Source organism: Scyliorhinus torazame, chromosome 2, assembly GCF_047496885.1.
Source record: "Scyliorhinus torazame isolate Kashiwa2021f chromosome 2, sScyTor2.1, whole genome shotgun sequence".
NCBI classification, from domain to species: domain Eukaryota; kingdom Metazoa; phylum Chordata; class Chondrichthyes; order Carcharhiniformes; family Scyliorhinidae; genus Scyliorhinus; species Scyliorhinus torazame.
In genome coordinates, this window is record NC_092708.1 from 48,445,905 (window position 1) to 48,472,614 (window position 26,710).

The 26,710-nt window shown below is 44.1% G+C and overlaps 1 protein-coding gene across 1 annotated transcript in view; it reads right to left on the reverse strand.

The window, feature by feature from the left end:
* Positions 1 to 26,710, reverse strand: part of kif5c (kinesin family member 5C) — a 359,768-nt gene that overhangs the window by 143,756 nt on the left and 189,302 nt on the right. The window contains exons 12-15 of the mRNA XM_072471286.1: positions 10,586 to 10,758; positions 8,170 to 8,238; positions 7,665 to 7,871; positions 6,583 to 6,729 (exon numbers count right to left, since the gene is read on the reverse strand). Of these exons, the coding sequence (XP_072327387.1) occupies positions 6,583 to 6,729; positions 7,665 to 7,871; positions 8,170 to 8,238; positions 10,586 to 10,758 (596 nt within the window). The remainder of the gene's footprint in view (positions 1 to 6,582; positions 6,730 to 7,664; positions 7,872 to 8,169; positions 8,239 to 10,585; positions 10,759 to 26,710) is intronic.

Sequence of the window (26,710 nt, forward strand, 5' to 3'; positions counted from 1 at the left end):
AGGTGTGGATCCAATGGCAACATGCACTGGCCAACATGGTTGTGCTACTGAGGACTGCTTGTCCTGTGGAATGTTACCCTGACACAAGCTGCCATTTTCATACAGGAAAGCGGAGGAAATAGAATTTATTAAAAGTGCATTTACTTGTTTAAATTTCCAAAGATAGCTGCGAAAGTAGTTTTGATGAAGATTTAGTTGGGTCTTCATGTCATCCTCCCTTCCAAAAATTATGCACCATTACACAAATCATTTATACAATATTCAAGTACAGGAGCAGGGGTGTCTTGCTGCAACTATACGGGGCCTTATTCGCAGGAGTTCAGAAGAATGAGGGGGGGGGGGGTGGGGGGTTCTCATATAAACCAATGGAATTCTGGCGAGACTGGACTGGATAGATGCAGGAAGGATGTTCCCGATGGTGGGTGTGTCCAGAGCCAGGGGAAACAGTCTGAGGATACGGGGTAGACCATTTAGTACAGAGATGAGGAAAAATCTCTTCACCCAGAGAGTGGTCAAAGTGGAATTCATTATCACAGTAAGTAGTTGAGTCCAAAACATTGTATGGCTTCAAGAAGCAGTTAGATATAGCACTTAGGCGAAGGAGATCAAAGGATATGCGGGAAAGCGGGATTAAGCTACTGAGTTGGATGATCATCCATGATCATAATGAATGGTGGAGTGGGCTTAAAGGACCGAATGGCCTCCTCCAGCTCCTATTTTTTCTATGTTTCTTTCTAAGTCCAGAAAACTGATCTGCAGAGAAGCAATACTTAATTGAAGCAGTATTAGTCACTTCATTATAGGAAGGATGTGGAAGCATTGGAAAGGGTGCAAAGGAGATTTACCAGGATGCTGCCTGGATTGGAGGGTAGGTCTTATGAGGAAAGGTTGAGGGCGCTAGGGCTTTTCTCATTGGAGCGAAGGAGGATGAGAGGTGACTTAATAGAGGTTTATAAGATGATGAGGGGGTTAGAGTGGACGTTCAGAGATTATTTCCTCGGGTGGATGTAGCTGTTACAAGGGGGCATAACTATAAGGTTTGGGGTGGGAGATATAAGAGGGATGTCCGAGGTAGGTTCTTTACTCAGAGAGTGGTTAGGGTGTGGAATGGACTGCCTGCTGTGATAGTGGGGTGGGACACTTTAGGAACTTTCAAGCGGTTAGTGGATAGGCACATGGAGCACACCAGAATGACAGGGAGTGGGATAGCTTGATCTTGGTTTCGGACAAAGCTCGGCACAACATCGAGGGCCGAAGGGCCTGTTCTGTGCTGTACTGTTCTATGTTCTATGAAGCACCTCATTTCAAATATGAGAAAAGATCTTGGAAATGGTAAATAAGAACTCCCGCTGTTACTAATAATCTACTCCTTAGTCAGCTTTTACTATGGAACGAGATATACATGTGAATAGTTGAAGTAAAAAGATTGCTGATTAATCTTTACAGCAAAATTACTATTTGAGAATGAAATAGCTGAAGCGGTCTCAGAAATGATCATGGCAGACGGTTTGCCCTCACTTCAGATTGTGTCAGAAGAGCCATGTCATTTGACGAAAAAATAATCATCTTAAAAGACAGCCCAAAGCATTACCTTTAAGTTTGTCATGGAGGTAAGAATTGTAAAAAGAAAGTCACAGTCCATTCTCAGTGTAACAAATGTGTGGGATTCAGTGGAATGCTTCTGTTGCAGGAGATTAAGAAATGAAGCAGTTTTAGTTCTCCAGCAACTCTGAGGGACCCCCTTGGGTTGGGCAAACGGGTCTATGCTAAAACAAATTGGGTTCTGCGTATGTGGAAGATTTATTCTGCGCAGGAAGGAGAAAAGACAACAGGAAGCTCAAACACTAGCCTTGTCCACATGCAACCAGTAGAGGGAGCAAGAAGCTGCATTTATTTATTCAGGGTTTCAAATGGACTTTAATCTTGAAATGGGTATAAACACTCGACTGGTTCTCCATCTTTTGCAGTACTGTCAGAAATACAGCAAAGGTGTGATCGATGATCATTTACCTCTGTTTATAGAATAATGTAATAGAAGTTGACTCCTTTGAAAGCCAATATGTCCTCCCACCTGGATCAATGAAAATCAGATTCCATTAAGTGGAGAGGAAAAGCAACCATCCATTAAATGTATGTTTAACTGCAGGTGTCTTGCTCTTCCAGTTATAGAGCAATCTGATTTCGTCATTTTAATTTTACCACTAATAATACTAGAAATTGAGAGTACAGTGCAATGTGTGTGAATTCCTTTTCCTGTTGATGGTGAGTGGCGTCAATATTAAAGAATGCAATATTTTACCATATTGACCTTCCAAAATCAATAACAAACCCCCCTGACTAAGTATAGCACAGGTTAGATGCAGGGCAATGTTGCTGCCACTCCGACTGACAAAACATCTCAAGGTCAACTTCGACAAACTGTCCCTACTGCAGGGGTGCCAAACCTATGACCCTAGAGACAGCTGTGGTTGCCCAGGATTTGCCCAACCCTTGATGACAAGTCCTCTGCTGCTTCTGTTTTTGTTTGTCGCTTCAACTTTTGTGGACCTGGAGATTTGGGAAGGGCCATCTTAGCTTGATACTTGTTATAACTTCCAGAAATAGGTTGCGTGAATGCTGGAAAGTCCAGAATACTGACCTGACGAGATGAAATATTCAATGAAGCACCTCATCTCGAGTATGAAATAAACCTTTAGAAATAGTACGGAAAAGCTCAAGCTAACTTTGATAAATCCATAAATCAGAACACCAAGAAATGGTAGTACGAGAGATTAACTTAACTGCAACATGGATTTAAAGAAAGAAGGAACAAAGACTTGCATTTATACATCATCTTTCATGGCCACAGGACATCCCAAAGAGCTTTACAGCCTATGAGGTACTTCTCGATGTGTAGTCTCTATGGTGATGTAGAAACTGCGGCCAACCTACACACACTGCATTGTGGTAACGGCCAGATAATCTATTTCTTTGGTGGCATAAACACTGGACAGAACATGGAGATAACTCTCTTGCTTTTCTTCCAGATAATTCCATGAGATCTTTTATGCTCCGTTGAAAGGGCGCATCTCATCCAAAAGGTGGATAAGAGTAACATCTGAACAAATTGCCCACTTATACTAAGAACCCACATCCACTAAGAACTAGAGTGACATTTCCAGGGCTCATTTTACACAAGATCCTCGCAAGATGAGATTCTCATCTCATGGCAGGGTTACTTTCAAACCCTGTTCCCAGAAGTGAACAGAACAATGTCCAAAATCACTATTTACCTAACATTTGAAACTCTCTCTCATGAAAGGGAAACTCAGCTCTTAAAGGGAAGAGGTTGAACGTGTTACCCAGTGAGACAATGGGCGCGATTCTCCGATCTGGAGACTAAGTGCTGACGCCGGAGTGAAAACCGGAGTGTTTTACTCCGGCGTCGGAGGCCGTTCCCAGACCCCGATTCACACTCCCCCGGGGGGCTAGGAGCGGTGCCACGTCATTTACGCGAGCCAGGCCTTGGCGCGGCGTAAATGACGTCAACCGCGCATGCGCGGGATAACCGGCACCAACCCACGCATGCGCGGTTGACGTCCTCCCCGCGGCCGCCCCGCAAGATGATGGCGGATGGATCTTGCGGGGCAGCGGAGGAAAGGAGGTCCTCCTTCAGAGAGGCCGGCGCGCCAATCGGTGGGCACCGATTGCGGGCCAGACCCCTTTTGAGCACCCCCCCAGTGCAGGAACCCCCCTCGCCCCCGCACAGGCCGCCCCCCCCCCCCCCACGTTCCCGTGGTGTTCATGCCGGCAGCGACTAGGTGTGGATGGCGCCGGCGTGAAGCCGTCGTTTTGGGCAGGCCGCTCGGCCCATCCGGGCCAGAGAATATCGGGAGAGCGGAGAATCGCCATTTTGGGGGTCCCGGGCGATTCTCTGGCCTGCGCCGTGCAGACCTCGACGAGGCCATTCCCGCCGCTGGGGTGAATCGCGGGAGGGCGTCGGACCAGCGTCGGACCGGCGTCGCAGGTAAAAATGGTGCCCCAGGCGATTCTCTGAAACGGCGCGGGAACAGAGAATCGCGCCCATTATCTATACAGATGAAGAAAGGTTCGGGTTAAATAAATTATCTGTGGCCTATTCATCTCAATCAGAGCGTCAGTGAGGTTCAAAACAACTAGTCTCTATGCCTGGATGGAAAGTGGGAGGAAAGAAAGGACGTGTGGCTAATTCTTGCTAGAAATGGTGAATCATCATTGAGAAGGAACGGGATCACTGTTACACTTTTCAAAGTGTTCGGACATAAAAGGCTTCAACAATAATTGCCTAGTCTTGGATGAAGAATGGCCATGAGCTAGGTTTATGAATGACTAATGTCCAAAAAACTCACATCTAGCTGCATTCAGAGAAAGAACTGAGAGGAAGTTATACTCGCGCCACACAAATGGCAGGCAATGACATTCAATGGCATTACCATCATTGAATCCCCCACAATCAACATCCTGGGGCATACCATTGATCAGAAACTGAACTGGACTAGCCATATTAATACTGTGGCTACCAGGGCAGGTCAAAGGCTAGGAATCCTATGGCGATTAACTCATCTCCTGACCCCCCAAAGCCTGTCCACCATCTACAAGGCACAAGTCAGAAGTGTACTGGAATACTCTCCACTTGTCTGGATTAGCGCAGCTCCAACAAGACTCAAAAAGCTCAAAAGCATCCAGGACAATAGACACTTGATTGCTCCCCCTTCCACAAATATTCAAACCCTCCACCTCTGACGAACAGTGACAGTCGTGTGTACCAACCACAAGATGCACTGCAGTAACTCACCAAGGTTCCTTAGATAGCACCTTCCAAACCCACAACCACTACCATCTAGAAGGACAAAAGCAGCAGACACCTGGGAACCCCACCACCTGGAGATTCCCCTCCGAGTCACTCACCAACCTGACTTGGAAATATATCGCCGTTCCTTCACTGTCGCTGGGGCAACATCCTGGAATTCCTTCCTTTACAGCACAGTAGGTGTACCTACACCTCAGGGACGGCAATGGTTCAAGAAGGCAGCTCAACACCACCTTCTGAAGGACAACTAGGGATGGGCAATAAATGCTGGCCTAACCAGTGATGCCCACATCCTGTAAATTAATTTTTTTAATATTTAATTTTTTAAAATTGAGCCACACTTGACAAATGCACTGAAAACGTCCCACTCTTTCAGTTCCTCGCTGCTAATTATTTGAGCATCGGTCTTAGTGTTTCAAATCAGTTTTTCAGTCATGTGAAATAAATTCCCGGGGAAACCTATCCACAAGTCATGACTGACAAGCTGAAAGAAGAAAGAATGGGTCTATTAGAATTACCCAAAATGTGTCAGTGGTGGCTCAGTGGGTCACACTCTTGCCTTTGAATCACAAGGTTCTGGGTTCAAGACCCACTTGAGGGTTTAAGCACAAAAATCTACCCTAACACCAGGTTGTGAGGCGTTGTCTTTCCGATGAGAAGGTAAGCTGAGACCCCACTGACCTACTCTGGTGATGTAGAAGATCACATGGTACCATTTTTGCAGCAGAGCTATACCCAGTGCCTTGGCCAATATTCATCCCTCAATTAACCAATCATTGCCACGCTGTGGTTTATTGGAGCTTCCTGTGAGCGAATTGGCTGCCATGGTTCCTACATTACAACAGTGACTACACTTGAAAAATATATGTGTATAAAGTGCTTTGAAAGATTAGGAGGATGTGAAAAACTCGATACAAGTCGTTCTTTTTGATGGGCAGATACCTCAATATGAACATTTTAGAAACATAGAAAATAGAAGCAGGCCATTCGGCCCTTCGAGCCTGCTCCACCACTCATTATGATCATGGCTGATCATCCAAGTCAATAGCCTAATTCCCCTTCCCACCCCCAAATCCCATTTTGCTTTAATATTATTCCTATGACTGGCACCTTGATGCAGTTTTAATAACAGAGCTGAAAATTACCAAAAATTGATTTAATATGTGTGCCAAGCCATTTTTTTTTTTCTTTAGTAAGTTTAAAGTTTCTGTAGTAAGCGGAAAAAAGTTTCAAAAGCTTTTAAGGCACACCTATTATTGGAATCGAACATAAAGATTCAGCTTGACCTTTAGAGTTTCATCCAAAGTCTATGAATAAATTCAATTTGTGATAACTCCAATGGTAATTAATTTGAGCCGAGGATGTGGCCAGCAGTCTGCATGGGGACGGCATCCAGAGGAATGTGTTCTAAACTAGCCCAAAAGATTGCGGAATCTCATGCGGGATTTTCTACCCCGCCCCCGGCCAACTGGCAGCAGGGGCAGCTCGCAATTGCCCACAGGCGGGATCATGGTTCCGCCAAATTCTGCGGTGTTTTGCGTGGGCTGCCCGGTGTGGACCGCGTGGGGAGTCGCCTTCAGCCGGACCTTGAAATCTCCCCCTCGGTTTGACCTTAAAGTCTGCAGTCTTTACCAGGTGTCACGCCAATTTCAGGCAAATTATTCCAAAAGAAATAGTTCATCCGAGCAGAGGCTCTATGTTACTACTTTGTTGCGCTGCATCAACCAATCCAGATCAAGCTTTCAAGAACCTACCATTTTTACTTCACTGTTGCCAATGATTCCCCCGATTTCTCCCAGGTCCTTCAACAAGATGTTCAGTATATCAGTTGCCCTCTTCTTCTGATGGTTACTGAGCTCCTGGAGTTGGTTGAATTCTTTCTGAACAACCACTAAGGTACTCTGCAAATACAAAGTTTAGATGAAAATCTGCAAGTTAAACGAAACCATTTGACACAGATGTTTAAAATCACAATTAGCTCCATTTGTAGTTTTCTATTTTTGAGTTCTCTGCCCAAAGGAGGTTCTGACCCACAGTGACATGATCTCCCTAATGGGTAAGTCAGTGGCGCTAATTAAGATTATGATTATTATTATTGTTGAAGAGGCAGGTCACAAATCCATCCAACAAGGCTCAAACCTCATCCACGCCAGCCACCCAGCCAACTGAGAACGACTGATATCTTTAACAAGCTGTAAGATCAGAATATGCCTTTGATGTGGTTTCTTGTTTCTTGACAAACCTCCGAGGCATTTCAAAGATCACAATTTTTAGTTCTACTCTTCAACTTCCTCCTTAACTTCTTAAACTCTGCTTGCAGGGCCTCAGCACACCTCCTCCCTACATCATTGGTTCCAACATGGACCATGGCTTCAGGCTCTTTACCATTCCCCCTAATGGAGCGCAACAAACCATATGGCATTCACATCGATGGTGACAGATCTGCTTGATTGATGACCTGTCAATCAAATTGCCAATTACGACTGTATTCGTCCTCTTGGTTGCATTGGGTGCAGATTGTTTGCCCCATGGTGCAAGACCCATGATTGCACACCCTCAAGCCATCATCGGCCTCGCCAGTATTTGGTGCTGAATATTAGTTTGAGACTGAAGCACACATGGAGGAATTTCAGCATTGAAATCGTCCTTTCATTTTAAAATTGGATTGTATGATGGGCAAAAGTTTTTCAGAGAATACTTAAGGAAAGTTTCTACTTTTAGCAATGGACTTGCCCATCCACCAAGGTAGGAGAAGGTGAGCCAATTATTCTCTTATCTCACTTTCTCCTTTTCTTCCAAACGATCAATCAAACAACAGCAAAACTGTGACAATTACCGTTTTTTGAGCCAGTTCGTCAGTCAGCAAATCATTGGCCTTCGATCTGTCCTCCACCTCTTGGGATTTCTGGTCATAGTTGACAGCCAGTTCCTCTAGGGCCTGAAGCACTTCCTTCACCTCGTCCTTAGCTGCCTCGTTTTCTAATTGCAGTCGGTTCAGTTCCTCTTGGATCTTCTCGTAATCCCTCCTTGTAGAGACCAACAGCTGGAAATAGCCACACATTTCCCCATCACTTTTAAGCCAGACCCACATCCTCATGGCAATCATGAGAGATTCAAGACATTTTACTGAAAGACGATTCTGTAGTGTAATCCCAGTGACAACTAGCACTTAAATCCACGTCAAGCAAACATGTCCCAACAGCGCTCCATCTGATCCATTGTATTTGACACAAACTCAAAAGTATTTAAAGCAGTTCCTCCCCACTCTTTGGCAATCCTTTGACCCTGGTGCATTTGGTTCAAACAACCATAATCATTGGCTACTGTCAGTAAAAGCTCACCTCCTCTTGGTCTAGCATCTGCTGCTTTAAATTCTCAGTCAGCTGACTCTGCTGGTTAATTTCTTCATCCTGAACAAAACAAAGATTAGAAGGAAATTCAACACGGTATCCCAATTCCTGACTGACATGGGTTTCCAGGGATATTTTGCTGGTAACTCTTTTTACAGGAAGTATTTCTGTTTTATAGATAACACTCATTACGTTGTCCTTTTTTTTTACCCTTTACTCTTTCATAGGATGTAGGAGTCACTGGCAAGGCTAGCGCTTGCTGCCCATCCCGAATTGTCCACAAACTGAGTACCTTGTTGAGATATTTCAGAGGGCAGCTCAGAGTCAACCACGTTGCTGTGGATCTGGAGCCAAATGTAGGCCAGACCAGGTAAGGATGGCAGATTTCCTTCCTAATGGACATTAGCGAACCGGATTTTTTTTTTAAGACAATCAATGATCGTTAGCATGGTCACCATGACTGACAGTAGCTTTACAATTTCATGTTTATTAACCAAATTTGGATTATGCTAGCTGTCATGGTGGGATTTGAACCCATATCCTTAGTGAATTACTCCGTGCTTCTGGATTGCTATTCTAGTGACATTGCCTTTATCCCCAATTCAACAGGAAAAAACAGCAGCAAGAGGAATTTCAGTCAAACGTGCTTAAACATCAGACTCTAATTCTATCTAATGGATATTGCAGGACATTTAAGATTAGAAAATGCTAATATCAGTTTTGGTTTATGTAGCTTTCATCACTATTTAGAAAACAAGCCATTTTAAAGTAGATTTGCAACTGACTGCATAAACCTTTCAAACACTAATGGACACTTAACTTTATTTTAAAGGCCAGCTGTGCTTATGACGGCACTGGTTGCAAAACAAAGCAAAAACTAGACGTGCAATAAAGATTGCATTGAGTTCACCCATACAACCAGTGCTAGCAAAAGGTTATTTTACTGGAGCACGCCACATTGGCAATGCAGTGACTGTTCACGTTTCATATACATTGTTACAGGAAAACCTAAAAAGCTATATTCCTTTTTTAAAAAACCATCAGAATTTAATGGTCCCGAATTTATCGGATGGGGGCATCTTGTGGCGTTTGCGTGGGTTTAACACTTTTCTTACCCTTGAGCTCTAATTATTTTTGCACCACAAATTTCTAGAAGTGAGAATTGACAGCCAGCCCAATGGAGATTGACCGAAAAGCGAATGACAGAGCCAATACAGACCAACTCCTCAACCGATTAAACCTAAGGACAGTAAGGAATAAAAAACCCAAGCCCAACGACAAAAAAGACCATAGAGCGAATTAAAGTCTAAGCAGATGCAGAAGGGGACATTAAAAAAGGGAAAGAAAGATTGAAAGATTAAGAGAGAAAAGTAGCAACAGAGGAAAGGTAGGAAAAGAAAGATGAAACCAAACACTCGAGGAGTTACATACTCCTGGAGCAGTCAAATTCCAAAGTTTCAATTCTTCCTTTCCTCGCCTTGCAACGTTTTATGAGGACCATAAATCACCTGATAGCCATGGTCGTTACATCGTGAAGTAGCGACAAGTTAAATTCATATTTACAGCGCAAAGCTCGCAATTAATGAAACTCACAGGGTGTTTGATGGCGAGATCCGGATTTTGCAAGGCTAAAGGTATTAACAGCTGGTGTCAATTCACAGCTCATGACCTTTGTCTTTCTTCACCACGAAGTGTTGGCTTTGTGTGCACTGTCATGTGAGAGTACGTTTAAGAAATGGATGTTTAAGCAATGTACCTTTAAGAAATGGAGCTGATCATATTACTGAAGTGATGTCAGACGGTGGAGGGAGCTGAGCTCACTTCTGCTTTTTTGAATTTCAGTTTGAGGAGGCAGATGGGAGTGTCTGTGTGGTTTGCTGTGAGCTGCAGGGAGAAACACAGAGCTGGTCTGTTGTTTTCTGCAATCCAAAGACTATAAACATATTGAATGTAACCTAATGTGCTCCTATTTTTGAAGGTTTGAAGTCTTTTGGATGTTTAAAGGAACAGTTTGAAGGATTACTTAGTGTTGTAGTCTTTTGGGGTTATATTTGCAGTAATGGGTGTTAAGATATTCAATGTTTGTTTTTAAAAGGTTAACTTGATTTCATAGAATAAACATTATTTTGTTTTAAAAAAACACTTATCCATTTCTGCTGTATCACACCTGGAGAGTACGCTGTGTGCTTCCCACACCACAATCTAATAAAAGTTGTGGGTCGGTTGAACTCCATGAAACACTTTGGGGTTCTGTAAACCCGGCCCCATAACAGTACTAATGACAGTGTGCATCATAAACCCGCTGTTACTTACTCACTAATTTGGGCTTTTATTAAAAACAATGGGGCACCAGGTACTAAAGGCACAAGTAGGGTTTGTGGGGTCCATTGTGCTGCTAAACACAAACCTTGTCATCGAGCTGCTTATACAAATTGCTGATCTCTTCCTCCAACTTCACCCTCTCCCCTGCTGTGATTTTGGGTGCCGGAGCAACATTGTCAATGGTTGTCTGGTTGTCACACGGCTCCAAGGTCTTTTGGTCTTTGGCATCAATTTGTTCATCTTCGGGCACGGACTCACCTGCAGAAAGAGTAGATCATAGAATTTACAGTGCAAATCGAGTCTGCACCGGCTCTTTGAAAGAGCACCCTCCCCAATCCCACACCTCCACCCTATCCCCACAACCCAGCAACCCCACCCAACAAGGAGACTGCATGTTGGAACTGAGACAACTGGTTTCCATGGCAGCCACAGCTTGCCCAGTCATGTGCAATGCATGCACAAGGAAAGAGGAGACTATTTCATGTCAGTAAGCCACCAACAGGTCAGCAATGAATTGAATGAAAGATAAAAATGCGCCGGTTCGGCTGAAATCAAATAATCAAACTTAAAAGGTTCCAATTACATTTTTTTAAAAATCTGATTTAATTGTATTCTCATTGTGTATTTGGGCAGTTGGCTCGTTTGAAACTAAACGGGTAATTGCTCCATTTCATGTGGAAATGAAAACGGATAATGGATGTTGCTTCAAAGTGGAATTAAGGTCTCTGATGGTTTACCTCAGGAGGTAAAAGCAGATTTCCCAATAAAACAAACAGCTGGTGTGAGGACATAGCTGAGCAATATCTGCCACATGAAGTTCTGTGCATGTCCACAAGAGTGGGCGCAGAAGGGTGGGTGAGTAAATTTGCAGACGACACTAGTGTAGGTTAGATGGCTTTTGTTTTTTGACTTCCCATGTCGGTGCAACATCGTGGGCCGAAGGGCCTGTACTGCGCTGTATCGATCTATGTTCTATGTTCTATGTTCTCATGGCGCATGGAGCCTGTTTCCAACAGCCAAAACATCAGATTATGCTGCTAATATTGCAGATTTTCCAACAAGGGTCTTAATGTTGCACTGCTAACCAATAATACTGAATACTAACAAATCCATTCCCCCTTGCACTCCATGAAACATTAAGCATTTTGTATATTATTGATGCTTCCCTTGCCCCTTGATCAAATTGACACCTGCTGATCTACACTTAGAATTTGTCTAGAAATCCAGAATTCATAACCAGGGCAGAATGTTAAAAATTTGCATGATTTAGTCCTTTTTAGAAATCAGGGACTCTTCTGTTGCACGTTTCACACTAAGCCAAAGGATATATTATTTTATAACGGCAGGAGCTTCATACCATGTAATTGACGATGTATTAAATAACAAGGGGGATCTTTACATTGATTGTGAAAGGGTTTGCTTGAAATCCAAGAAATCATTGTCAGTAGGGAGGGTGAATGTAGGGGGTGCAGGGGGTTGGCATTGTTGGAAGAGAGTGTTACAACCCCCTGGGCTAGTGCACAGTCAGTTCCAGCCCCACTTGACACAATTGAATTAACCAATAATTCTTAGAAAAAAACCCGACGTCTTTGGCCCGTGGCTGCCCAATATTTACAGTCACCAGGTTTGTAAATTTAAATACAATCACTTTTTATTTATAACAAGAACTATAATGAAATATGCTACAAATACAACTGGTTAACAAAGAACAAAGAACAAAGAAATGTACAGCACAGGAACAGGCCCTTCGGCCCTCCAAGCCCGTGCCGACCATGCTGCCCGACTAAACTACAATCTTCTACACTTCCTGGGTCCATATCCCTCTATTCCCATCCTATTCATGTATTTGTCAAGATGCCCCTTAAATGTCACTATCGTCCCTGCTTCCACCACCTCCTCCGGTAGCGAGTTCCAGGCACCCACTACCCTCTGCGTAAAAAACTTGCCTCGTACATCTGCTCTAAACCTTGCCCCTCTCACCTTAAACCTATGCCCCCTAGTAATTGACCCCTCTACCCTGGGGAAAAGCCTCTGACTATCCACTCTGTCTATGCCCCTCATAATTTTGTAGACCTCTATCAGGTCTCCCCTCAACCTCCTTCGTTCCAGTGAGAACAAACCGAGTTTATTCAACCGCTCCTCATAGCTAATGCCCTCCATACCGGGCAACATTCTGGTAAATCTCTTCTGCACCCTCTCTAAAGCCTCCACATCCTTCTGGTAGTGTGGCGACCAGAATTGAACACTATACTCCAAGTGTGGCCTAACTAAGGTTCTACAGCTGCAACATGACTTGCCAATTCTTATACTCAATGCCCCGGCCAATGAAGTCAAGCATGCCGTATGCCTTCTTGACTACCTTCTCCACCTGTGTTGCCCCGTTCAATGACCTGTGGACCTGTACCCCTAGATCGACTATTATCTAATAACTATTATCTAATCCCTAATCCTCCACTTTAACTTGCCCCCCCAACCTCTACACACACACATACACAAGACAGACAAACACAAAGTGGAGGAGGGGGGTGAAAATCATAATCAGAGAAAGAAACCCTACAGTGCAGAAGGAGGCCACTCATCCCATTGAGTCTGCACCAACCCTTTGAATGAGCACTCTGCCCATTTACGAATGTCCATCTTGCCCTATCCCCGTAATCCCATAATTTAACCTGTGCTTTCCAGGACATTAAGGGGCAATTTAGCATTGCCAATCCTCCTAACCCGCACAACTTTGGACTGTGGGGGAAAATGGAGCACCCGCAGGAAACCCACGCAGACACGGGAGAATGTACAAACTCCACACAGGCAGTTACCCAAGGCCAGAATTGAACCAGGATCCCTAGTGCTGTGAGGGAGCAGTGCTAGCCACTGTGCCACCATGCCGTGCACGGAAGTAAGTAAAAGGAAAAAGCGTCTTTGTTTCAGACGGTTATTTCTAGCACCTTTCTCCTCTTCAAACTTTGCTTTCAGTTTGAGGTGTTCACTGTAGATTCATTCAGGCCTCTGTAGGAGCAGAAATACATCAACTCACAGCCTTTCTCGAGAGAGAGTGAGAGAGAGAGCAGGCCCATTTCTCTTGTGTTCAGGTCAAAACTCTTCTTTCCTTAGATCTCTGGAATTCATCCCACTCAGGCAGGATCTAATCACCATCTGTTTTGGGTAGAATACAGCCTTCTGGCCAATTCATTGGCCACCAGCCAACCAATCGAACCAAATCCCACCCCATCTCTTGGGCGCCGCAAAACCTGAGTTTTTCTGTCCAAACCAACTATGTTATAACTTCTGAATTAATTTCTTCCCCTGCTCGACTTAAAGACATATGTCCATTTAGCATCCATGGATCAAAATTATAACAGCAAAAATTAATTATTGATAAGTGAATCAATTAGGGAGGACCCTACAAGAATCTTGAACAAAGCATTTTCCCATTTAGGAAATCAGAAGCACAAAGGGATAAAGGAGTCCTTGTTCAAGGTTCTCTTAGGGTTAATGTACAGATTCAGTTGGCAGTTAGGAAGGAAAATGCAATGTTAGTATTCATGTCGAGAGGGCTAGAACACTACAGCAAGGATGCACTTATGAGGCTTTATAAGGCTCTGATCAGACCCCATTTGGAGTATTGTGAGCAGTTTTGGGCCCCGTATCTAAGGAAGGATGTGCTGGCCTTGGAAGAGGTCCGTAGAAAGTTCACAAGAATGATCCCTGGAGAGGGCTTCCGGTGACGGCGGGCGGGAGGCAGCCACGCGTTGGAGGGCTCCCGTTGGGGAACGGCATTGTCGGGGCTTGACGCCCGGTCCTAGGGCCAGCGAAGGCAGTGAAAGTCGGGAGACAGCACAGAGAAGGGAAATGTCGAAGACCAGCAAAGAACGGCCGTGAAAAAAGCAGCTGAAAGCCCGGCGGGGAGTGGAAAGGTCACCGCGGGGTCAGTAAAGAAAATGGAGGCTGGAGCACCAGGGGAGGCCGCATTGCTTACGGCTGAAGAAATAACTAGGGTGATTGCCGTGGAATTCGAAAGGCAGTTTACGAAACATATGGAGGTAATGAGGAAGGAGATGGGGGCGATTTTGAAAGTGCTGGTGGAGGAGGCGATTACCCCGGTGAGGACGGCGGTGGCGAGCGCAGTGGCGGAGGTGCGGGAGCAAGGCGAGGCGCTGAAGGAAGTGGAAGCGACAGTACTGCAGCACAGTGGTCAACTTACCTCGATGGGGAAGGAGATGCGGAAGGCGATGGAGATCAACAAGGATCTGCAAGGCAAAATGGAAGACCTGGAAAACAGATCCAGGCGACAGAATTTGAGGATTGTGGGGCTGCCCGAAGACGTGGAAGGACCGAGGCCAACTGAGTATTTTGCCACGATGTTGACGAAACTATTGGGGGAGGGGGAGGATCCCTCCCGATATGAGCTGGATCGGGCACATCGGTCATGGAGCCTGTACCAAAGGCGAGTGAGCCGCCAAGGGTAGTGACTCTGTGCTTCTGTAGGTACAGTGTGAAGGAGAAGGTCCTGAGCTGGGCCAAGCAGAAGCGGGTGGTGCAGTGGGCTGGAGCTGGTATATGTGTATACCAGGACTTTACGGTGAAGCTGGCGAGGAGGCGGGCTGCCTTCAACCGGGTGAAGAGGGCACTGTACATTAGCAGGGTGCAGTGCGGAATTGTATATCCAGCGAAGCTGAGGGTGACTTACAAGCTCAGGGACTTTTATTTTGGAACGGCGGAAGCAGCGGAGGAGTTTGCGAAGGCAGAAGGACTGTGGCAGAATTGAGAAATGGTCATGTACCGATGTAGCCTCATGAATGTATTTTTTTCTTTTTTGTTTCACTGCGTGCTGGTGTATGGGCTATAGGAGCCAACGTTGTGTATATTTTGACAAGGGAAGAAATGGGACTTTCAGTTGGAATGAGGGTTCTTTGGGGTGTGGGTGTGTTTGCGGGGTTTGTGTGCTAAAGGGGACTTCTGGGTTTTTCCTGGGGCCGGGCAAGGGGGAAAGAGACCCGGGCGGGGGTCTCCACGCTGGCCGGTTTAAGCCGGCCAGTGAACGGGGGTGAGGTGGGGGGGAGGGGCAGCGGCCTGGCAGAACAGGGTCCGAGGGGTCTAGCCGGGGTGGAAAGTTGGGGGGAAGGAACCGAGGTTGGGGGAGGAGTTTTACAAGAGGAAGTGGAGGTGAGGAGTTGGGGAGGGGGGCTGTTTACAACTCTTGGGTGTCATTTACGGTATTCTTTTGGAGGTTGGATGGCATTGAGTGTCGTCGTGGGGAGTGGGGGGGGGGGGGGACTCTACAGGTTAATGGTGACCATGGGCGATTCGGAACTCCTTTCTCTTTTTCGCCTTTGTTTTTTTTAACCCACCGTGGGAGGGTTTGTTTTATTTGATGCATATATTGACAGTTGGGTGGGGTGGTGGGAGGATGGGATCATTGTTGATGTTAAGGGTATTGACTTTGTATTTGTTACCGTTTGCTGCCTGTTGGTGGGGTGTAAACCTTGAAGGAAAATGTGAAAATGGAGAGTTAAAACATTTATTTTTAAAAAAAGAATGATCCCTGGAATGAAGAGCTTGTCATATGAGGAGCGGTTGAGGACTCTGGGTCTGTACCCGTTGGAGTTTAGAAGGATGAGGGGGGAATCTTATTAAAACTTACAGGATACTGCGAGGCCTGGAGAGGATGTTTCCACTAGTAGGAAAAATTAGAACCAGAGGGCACCACCTCAGACTGAAGGGACGATCCTTTAAACCAGAGATGAGGAGGAATTTCTTCAGCCAGGGAGTGGTGAATCTGTGGAACTCTTTGCCGCAGAAGGCTGTGGAGGCCAAATCACTGAGTGTCTTTAAGACAGAGATAGATAGATCCTTGATTAATAAGGGGATCAAGGGTTATGGGGAAAAGGCAGGAGAATGGGGATGAGAAAAATATCAGCCATGACTGAATGGTGGAGCAGACTCGATGGGCCGAGGGGTGTAATTCTGCTCGTATGATCTTATTATACTTCCATGACATAGTTCCTGTCAAATTGACCATAATAGTTTTTCTGATAATATATACATCTATTTCCTTTTGCTTCTCAATCCCAACTCCTCCCCTTGGGAGAGCTCTGATTATCACATTTGATGGAAACCAGCAGAAAATGACTGTTCTGCATGGAAGATCTCCCATGAACATGATGGTGGGTGATTGGGAGAAGTCTGTTTAAATTCAGAGAACCATAGAAATTATACAGCACAAAAGGGGGGCCATTCAGCCCATTTTGTCCATGCCAACCCAAGGACACTCAGGTGCTCTTTCTAATCCCACCTTCCTGCACACGGCCCATAGCCCTGTAGCTTACAGCATTTAGTTTAGCGTCTCTGCCTCCACCACCAACTCAAGCAGCGAATTCCAGACACCTATCACCCTCTGTGTAAAAATGTTTCACCTCTTGCCCCTCACCCTAACCCTAATCTTTCTGCCACTTAGCTTGAATCTATGACCCCTAGTTTTTGAACTCTCTGCCAAGGGAAACAGGTTCCTCCTGTCTACTGTATCTCCACCCCTCACAATTTTGTGCACTTCAATCATGTCACCCCTCAGCCTTCTCTGTTCGAAGGAAAACAACCCCAACCTCTCCAATCTCTCCTCGTAGCTACAATTCTCCAGCCCTGGCAACATTCCAGGAAATCTTCTCTGCAACCTCTCCAGAATGATTACCTTCTTCCTGTAATGTGGTGACCAGAACTGCACACAATACTCCAGTTGTAGCCTCAGCAGTGTCTTATACAGTTCCATCATTACATCCCTAATTTTGTATTCTATACATCTGCCAATGAAGGACAGCATTCCATATGCCTTCTTTACAATTTTATTTACCTGTACTGCATCCTTGAGGGACCTGTGCACTTGCACGCCAAGATCTGTCACTTCATCTACCCCTTTCAGTATATTGTTTATTCCCTTTTACTGTTTGACCTCCCTAAATGCATTATCTCACACTTGTCAGAGTTTAACTCTATCTGCCACTTTCTTGCCCACTTTACCAATCCATCTGTATCATTTTGGCACTTGCAGCTATCCTTTACACTATCCACTACACGGCCAATTTTTGTTGTTGTCTACAAATTTCCAAATCTGCCCCTCCATGTTCAAGTCCAAATCATTAATATATAAAACAAACAGCAGGGGGTCCCAACACCAAGCCCCGCTGAACACCACTTTAAACAGCTTTCCATTCGCAAGGGCAGCGATCGACCATTACCCTTTGTTTTCTGTTACTAAGCCAACTGTGGATCCAATTCGCCATATTACCCTGTATCTCATGGGCTTTTACTTATTGATCACTCTGCCATGTGTGACCTTGTCAAATGCCTTATTAAAATCCATGTACAGAACATCCACTGCACTACCCTCATCGATCTCCTTGTCACTTCCACAATGAATTCAATGAAATTTGTAAGGCATGACTTTCCCTTAACAAAGCCATGCTGACTATCCCTGACTAGACCATGCCTTTCTAAGTCACAGTTTATCCGATCTCTCAGGATTGATTGTGACAATTTTCCCACCACCGAAGAAAACTAACCGGCCTATAATTGTTTGGCATTTCCTTCATATTCTTCTTAAGCAACGGAACCACATTTGTATTCCTCCAGTCCTCTGGCACCTCTAGTCAAGATTGGAAAATAATCTTTGGAGCATCTACTATTTCCTCCCTGACCTCCTTCAACATCCTAGGAAACAATCCATCCAGCCCTGGTGACACATCCACCTTCAAGGGTTCCAACACCTCTAACACTTCCTCTCTCATTATGATTATTTGATTCAATAGTTTTGCCACATGAATAACTGAAATGACTCGGCAAGATAATAACAACTTTCTATGATTTTTTTTAACCATGTGAGCCAGGATACAAGTCTACCTGAGAAATCCTCATGTACTCAATAAGAATGTATGAGGCCCAACTCAATAGGCAAAGCTAAAATTGTCTTCAGTTTATTAATAGTAATCTTTATTAGTGTCACAGGTAGGCTTACATTAACACGGCAATCAAGTTACTGTGAAAATATTGCAGGCGGGATGGGATATTTTCATTTTAACCTCAAACCTAATTGTCAGATGCTGATTCCAATGGGAACTTTTCCAAAAATATATTCCGAATCTGATCACCTTTTTAAAACAAAACATTCATTCTTGGTATTTGGGTATTTGCAGGCAAGGCCATTAATTTATTGATAAACCATAGCTGTGCCAGGAATGTGGTGATAAGCCCTCTCTCTGAGCCGCTGCAGTCTTTAAAGGGGAACCCACAATGTTGCCGGGTGGGAATATCCAAGAGAATCATTCCAGTGGCTGTTAAATACATACAGTCCAGAAGGTATAGGTTTCCTTAAAGTAAGTCAATTATCTGATGGTTTCATGATCACCCTTACTGGTATGTACCACATTATACACTTACTTGCAAAATTTGAACTCATGGGATTAAAGGGGCAATGCTGTCTGGATAAGATGTTGGTTGAAGGAGACAAAGCTGATCTGTGAACGGTTGTTTTTCAGAATGGAGGGACGTAGACAGGAGTGTTCACCAGGGGTCAGTATTGAGGCCGCTACTCTTTTTGTACATATCTTAATAGCCTGGACGTCTGGCAACACAGTCCATTCTTCCAAAGTTTGCAGATGACACAAAGTGCAAATGCAGCAAATAGTGCGGAGGTTCTGTGACATTATCAGAAATGTAAGAATGGCAAGGGTTAATGAAATGTTTAACTCAGCCACTAAAGGGCGCTATATGTACAAGTATATAAGACATATAAGGCCTGAGGAGTGAGAGGTTGAGGAAAAGGCTAGAGAACAGACTGAAGGAAACATAGTGAGTTAGAGCAGATCATAGTTAATGTTATAGTGTAGAGATTAGTAGTAGATGAGTGTAGATTATATGTTTATTATCAACTGTGTATTATATAGGAATAAGTGTCGAATCCAAATAAGTAATGTTAATAAATTTATAGCTCTGTTCAATTTAAAGCTATTTTGTGGTGTTTATGAACACTACGCCAACCCTCCCAAATGTAGCAAGACAAAGAACATCACAGTTCGTAACACACTTCAGGAGGGCATGGGCAGATTGGTGAAATGAGCAGGCACATGGCAGATGGAAATCATCGTGAATGACTATGATTTAGTGGCCATTACTGAAACATGGTTAAAGGATGGTCACGACTGGGAGTTAAATATCCAAGGGTATCAAACTATTCGGAAGGACAGAGTGGATGGTAAGGGAGGTGATGTAGCTCTGTTATTTAAGGATGACATCCGGGCAGTAGTGAGGGATGACATCGGTGCTATGGAGGATAAGGTTGAATCCAATTGGGTGGAAATCAGGAATAGGAAGGCGAAAAAGTCACTGATAGGAGTAGTCTATAGGTCACCAAATAGTAACATTACGGTGGGAAGGGCAATAAACAAATAAATAACTGATGTATGTAGAAATGGCACAGCAGTTATCATGGGATATTTAATCTACATGTTGATTGGTTTAACCAGGTCGGTCAAGGCAGCCTTGAGTAGGAGTTTATAGAATGTATCCGTGATAGTTTCCTAGAACAGTATGTAATGGAACCTACGAGGGAAAAAGCGATCCTTGATCTCGTCCTGTGTAATGAGATAGGATTGATTAATGACCTCATAGTTAGGGGTCCTCTCGGAAGGAGCGATCACAATATGGTGGAATTTAAAATGCAGATGGAGGGTGTGAAGGTAAAATCAAACACTAGTGTTTTGTGCTTAAACAAAGGAGATTACAATGGGATGACAGAAGAGCTGGCTAAGGTAGACTGGGAGCAAAGACTTTAAGCTGAAACAGTTGAGGAACAATGGAGAACCTTCCAAGCAATTTTTCATAGTACTCAGCAAAGGTTTATACCAACAAAAAGGAAGGACGGTAGAAAGAGGGAAAATTGACCGTGGATATCTAAGGAAATAAGGGAGAGCATCAAATTGAAGGAAAAAGCAGCAAAGTGGCAAAGATCAGTGGGAGACTAGAGGATTGGGAAATCTTTATGGGGCAACAGAAAGCTACTAAAAAAGCTATAAAGAAAAATAAGATAGATTATGAGAGTAAGCTTGCTCAGAATATAAAAACAGGGAGTAAAAGTTTCTACAAATATATAAAACAAAAAAGAGTTGCTAAGGTAAATATTGGTCCTTTAGAGGATGAGAAGGGAGATTTAATAATGGGAGATGAAGAAATGGCTGAGGAACTGAACAAGTTTTTTGGGTCGGTCTTCACAGGGGAAGACACAAATACAGGGGAAGACACAAATACATGCCGGTGACTGATGGAAATGAGGCTATGACAGGTGAGGACCTTGAGACGATTGTTATCACTAAGGAGCTAGTGATGGGCAAGCTAATGGCGCTAAAGGTAGACAAGTCTCCTGGCCCTGATGGAATGCATCCCAGGGTACTAAAAGAGATGGATAGGGAAATTGCAAATGCACTCATGATAATTTACCAAAATTCACTAGATTCAGGGCAGCACTGTGGCGCAGTGGTTAGCTGTGCTGCCTCACGGCGCCGAGGTCCCAGGTTCGATCCTGGCTCTGGGTCACTGTCCGTGTGGAGTTTGCACATTCTCCCTGTGTTTGCGTGGGTTTCACCCCCACAACCCAAAGATGTGCAGGGTAGGTAGATTGGCCACACTAAATTGCCCCTTAATTGGAAAAAAAAATGAATTGGGTACTCTAAATTTATTTTTTTTTAATTGCAAAAAAAAATTCACTAGATTCTGGGGTGGTTCAGGTGGATTGGAAATTAGCAAACGTGACACCACCGTTTAAAAAAGGAGGTAGGCAGAAAGCGGGTAATTATCGGCCAGTTAGCTTAACTTTGTTAGTCGTGAATATGCTGGAATCTATCATCAAGGAAGAAATAGCAAGGCATCTGGATGGAAATTGTCCCATTGGACAGACGCAGCATGGGTTCATAAAGGGCAAGTCGTGCCTAACTAATTTAGTGGAATTTCTTGAGGACATTACTAGTGCGGTAGACAACGGGGAGCCAATGGATGTGGTATATCTGGATTTCCAGAAAGGTTTTGACAAGGTGCCACACAAAGGTTGCTGCATAAGATAATGATGCATGGTGTTAAGGGTAAAGTGGTAGCATGGATAGAGGATTGGTTAATTAATAGAAAGCAAAGAATGGGGATTAATGGGTGTTTCTCTGGTTGGCAATCAGTAACTAGTAGTGCCCCTCAGGGATCAGTAAATTGTTCACAATTTACATAGATGATTTGGAGTTGGGGACCAAGTGCAATGTGTCCAAGTTTGCAGATGGCAATAAGATGAGTGGTAAAGCAAAAAGTGCAGAGGATATCGGAAGTCTGCAGAGGAATTTGGATAGTTTAAGTGAATGGGCTAGAGTCTGGCAGATAGAATACAATGTTGACAAATGTGAGGTTATCCATTTTGGTAGGAATAACAATAAAAGGGATTATTATCTAAATGATAAAATATTAAAACATGCTGCTGTGAAGAGGGACATGCTGCTGCGCAGAGGGACTGTTTATCCTAGTGCATGAGTCGCAAAAAGTTGGTTTACAGGTGCAACAGGTGATTAAGAAAGTGAATGGAATTTTGTCCTTCATTGCTAGAGGGATGGAGTTTAAGACTAGGGAGGCTATGCTGCAACTGTATAGGGTGTTAGTGAGGCCACACCTCGAGTATTGTGTTCAGTTTTGGCCTCCTTACCTGAGAAAGGATGTACTGGCGCTGGAGGCACTGAAGATAAAGATGGATAGTTTTTTGAAGAATAAAGGAATAAAGGGTTATGGTGAACGGCGGGAAAGTAGAGCTGAGTCCACAAAAGAGCAGCCATGATCTCATTGAATGGTGGAGCAGGCTCGAGGGGCCAGATGGCCTACTCCTGCTCCTAGTTCTTATGTTCTTATGTAAGCCCACGACTTTCCAAGATACCTGCGCTCTTCAAATTCTGGCCTCCTGAGTATCTCTAATTTTAATCATTCCTCCTATGATAGCCATGCTTTAAACTACCAAGATACTAAGCCCTCAAATTTCCTCCCTGAACTCCCCACCTCTCACTTTCCTCTTTAAACTCTACAAACATTCGACCAGGTTTCTGTCCATCTACCTTCATACCTCCTTATGTTTCCCAGTGCTTTTTTGTAAAGTGCCTTGTTTTAATTATATTAAAGGTGCTATATAACTGTAAACTGTTAGAATCATAAAATTATAGAATCCCTACAGTGCAGAAGAAGACCATTTGGCTCATCGAGTCCATATCGACCGTCTGAAAGAGCACCTGACCTAGGACCACTCCCCCGCCTTATCCCTGTAACCCCATAACCCCACCTAACCTTTTGGACACTAAGGGACAATTTAGCATGATGAATCCACCTAACCTGCACATCTTTGGACCGTGGGAGGAAACCAGAGCACCCGAAGGAAACCACCAGACACGGGGAGAACGTACAAACTCCACACAGTCATCCAAGGTTAGAATTGAACCAGGGTCCCTGACGCTGTGAGGCAGGTGTGCTGACCACTGCCACAGCGACACTTGCCGCCGTTATTGTTTATTGCCCATTTCTAAAAATATTCCACTTCCAAGGTAATTAAATATGATCATTATTGAGTAGGAAAAATGTTTATTGGGTGGAGGTTGTGGGCAAGGAAAACCCTATCATGGTTCTGGGGGAAGGGTAAGGGGTGACCTCAGAATTGCAGTCAATGTGGTAGACACAGTCGAGGACCCTGTTCCCTTTTCTTTGCATGTTTAGGTTTTTAATTTATTTTTGCTTTCGGGTAGCGCTACACCTGCTCTCGGCACACTTTTGTTTATTTGTTTCTTTTCATGCCCATCCATCATTCCCTTTGGGCCTGTCATTCACTTTGTCTTCCACCTTATCGCAGACCATCCTTTTGGGGGGATTCTCTGATATTGGGGATGTCTTTTATGTGGGGGCCTCTAGTGGAGGGGGGTCTCTGATATGGGGGGCCTCTGGGGAGGTCTCTCATGCTGTCTCTGGTTGGGGATTCTGATGGGAGTATCTGGTGGGGGTCTCTGGTGGGTGTCTCTGGAGGGGGAATCTGGTGGGGGTCTCTGGTGGGTTTCTCTTTAAGGGGAATGGGGTGGGGGGATCTGGTACAGAATCTCTGATGGGAGATCGGTGCGGGTGGGAGGGGGGCTCGGCTCACCCTTATCAGTGCGTGCTAGTATGGGGGGGCATGGTCCAGAACTTTCCGTGGAGGGGGGAGTGAAAGGATGCCCCTACTTGGCAATGGGGGAGGGGTTGGATTTGCTTTGCAGGGTGGAAGAGTTACCTGTCGCTATGGGGCCACCCGCTCAAAATGGTGGGCCGATAGCGTGATTCGCGACGGAATCCCTTGTGATTTCCCCATGCATAAATTTGCAAGGCAAGGGAGAGTGAATCCTTTCAGGACGCCGCTCCTTGTGTAGCGCAAACCAGATGTGATTCAGCTCCAGCGGGAGAACATATTTTCCCAAATCGTGAATCCAGCCACATATATTTCACACAAGTTAGATTGGACTTTGATTGGGGCAGCACAGTGGCACAGTGGTTAGCACTGCTGCCTCGCGGCGCCAAGGTCTCAGGTTCGATCCCTGCTCTGGGCCACTGTCCGTGTGGCGTTTGCACATTCTCCCGTGTTTGCATGGGTTTCGCCCCCACAACCAAAGATGTGCAGGGTAGGTGGATTGGCCACGCTAAATTGCCCCTTAATTGGAACAAATGAATTAGGTACTCTAAATTTATTTTAAAAGATTGGACTTTGATTAATCGCCAGTTCGCAATACATATCCATTCATCCAATAAGAATATAATTTCATTACACAGCCAAAGAATTCATTATTATTTCCCAGTAGACAACTAATTTCTATAATTACGTCTTGAAAATTAATTACTAGGAGGGGGACACACCGCTATGGAATTTGAATTGCTTGCGTAAATGTTTTTTAATTTTGTTGCAATTCACATAGACCATGGGGTGGCATTTCTTTTGCACATAAGCTGAAGTGAGACAAACGTGAACAATAATTTAATTATAGTTACTTTGGTAATAGTTTGGCAAGACCTCATCAATAAAAATCTAAATTCAACAATGGGGTCATGCAAAAGATGCTTGAACAAACCTGCAGCAAGGCGGACTTTGATTATTCAAATTCTTGACAGTGGAAATATAGAACAAAATATGGCTCATCGTTGAGAAAAAAATCATCAGCTTCAAATAATGCTAACCTTAATTAACTGCTCAAAAACGCTTCACTGCAGCGTTCATTCAATCCGTAGTTCTGTTTCTCAAAATGTATTGCACAAGTATAAAAGATCTTAAGAATCCAAGGCCATTTCTCATTAAGGATTTGAACTGTGTTGGATCCATGCGAACAATGGATTTTAATATAAGCAGGCTGCATTAGGGAGCTGTGTCACCAATATATGGATGACTGTGGACATTTTAGTGTTGAAATGTATCTATACGCTCCTTCACAAAAGCACATCAGACTTACTTCCATGTAAGTATTCAGATGCCAAGAATTATTTTACCTGAAAATGAAAATGAAAATCGCTTATTGTCACGAGTCGGCTTCAATGAAGTTACTGTGAAAATCCCTTAGTCACCACATTCTGGCGCCTGTTCAGGGAGGCTGGTACGGGAATCGAACCGTGCTGCTGGCCTGCCTTGGTCTGCTTTAAAAGCCAGTGATTTAGCCCAGTGTGCTAAACCAGCCCCTAGCCTGTTCAAGGAATATGAGTGTCACTGGCAAGACTGGCATTTATTCCGCACCCCTATTTGCCCCTGGAAAGGTGCCGTAATAACATAAGAATTAGGAGCAGGACTAGGCCATTTGTCACCTGCTCCTCCATTAAATAAGATCATGGCTGATCTAATTGGGGCCTTAACTCCACATTCCTGTCTGCCCAACCATTGATGGTGGTGAGTCATCTTTTTGAATGGCTGCACCCACAGTGCTGTTAGGGAGGGAGTTCCAGGATTTTGATCCAGCGACAGTGAAAGAACAGCGATATGATTCCAAGGCAGTATGATGAGTGACTTGGACGGGAACTTGCAGGTGAAGGTGTTCCCATGCATCGTCTGCCCTTGTCCTTCTAGGTGCTAAGAGGCCACAGGTTTGGGAGGTGTAACGCAAAAATGGGAAAATATGTAATTTGAAACATGGAAGTCTGGCAAAACCTGACCTGAGGGTACATGAGAAAATGTAGGGAAAAATCCCACGAAGGGTTAACAGCAGCTGCAAAAGAAGGTTTTGAAATGCAGATAGCTTTTATCAAACAGGCGTTAAGAAAACAGCTTGTAACAGCTCAAGCTGTAAAACTGATGCATGTCTTTCAAGTTAAAGCAGATTGACCTTTTAGTTACATGAAGGGAAACAATATTTTGCACCTTCTTTGAAGTTAATTCTTTTAGTAAGCAGTTATTAAAGAATTGTCGGGATCTTCAGTTAAATTGGGTGACAAATGTTTAGGTGTGAAATCTTGCGGACACCAGGTGAATTTGGGAAGCAGGAGACGACGTGTCCACGAGAGCACAAGTTAACCCCAAATCGGAGTCAGAGTTCTGACAAGCTAAGGGCACTATTTGGTAATGAAGCAATTTTAGAAGTGACAGAAACCAGGATGTAACACCCCTCTTGGATCAAAGCACTTTTGAACATTACAAAGGAAAAAATGTAATCAGAGTTCGATGAACTAAATTCATGCTCAACATGAATACGTAGTCGTATTAGAAGTAATTATGATCAAAGGTACATTGAACAATCAAGAGCAAAACAAAGTTACTTTACGATAATGTCATATAAACATAATAACTGCTAGAAGGGAAATATAAATCCTAAATCAATAGCAGCCAGCAGAGTCAGTTCTCATAGCTACCCTCGGTCATGGGAAGAACAGAGCACAGAAACCGAGCAGAACAGTGAATCCATCAGGAGAAAACCAAAAGATAACGAAGAGGGATTGTCAAGGTAGACCTAAAGTTCTTTTTAACCAACCAGGAGAATCCAGAAGCAAGATATTTTTACTTTTCTGTCAAGACAGTGATTTTATCTTTTAAAAGAAAAATATAATAATAAAATAACCTAAAGTTTTAACCCGAAACAGTGGTTATTACAAAGTCTACTTTACTTACTTAGCAACGCAGGACCCAGGCTACTAACTGGTACATAGAACATAGAACATAGAACAA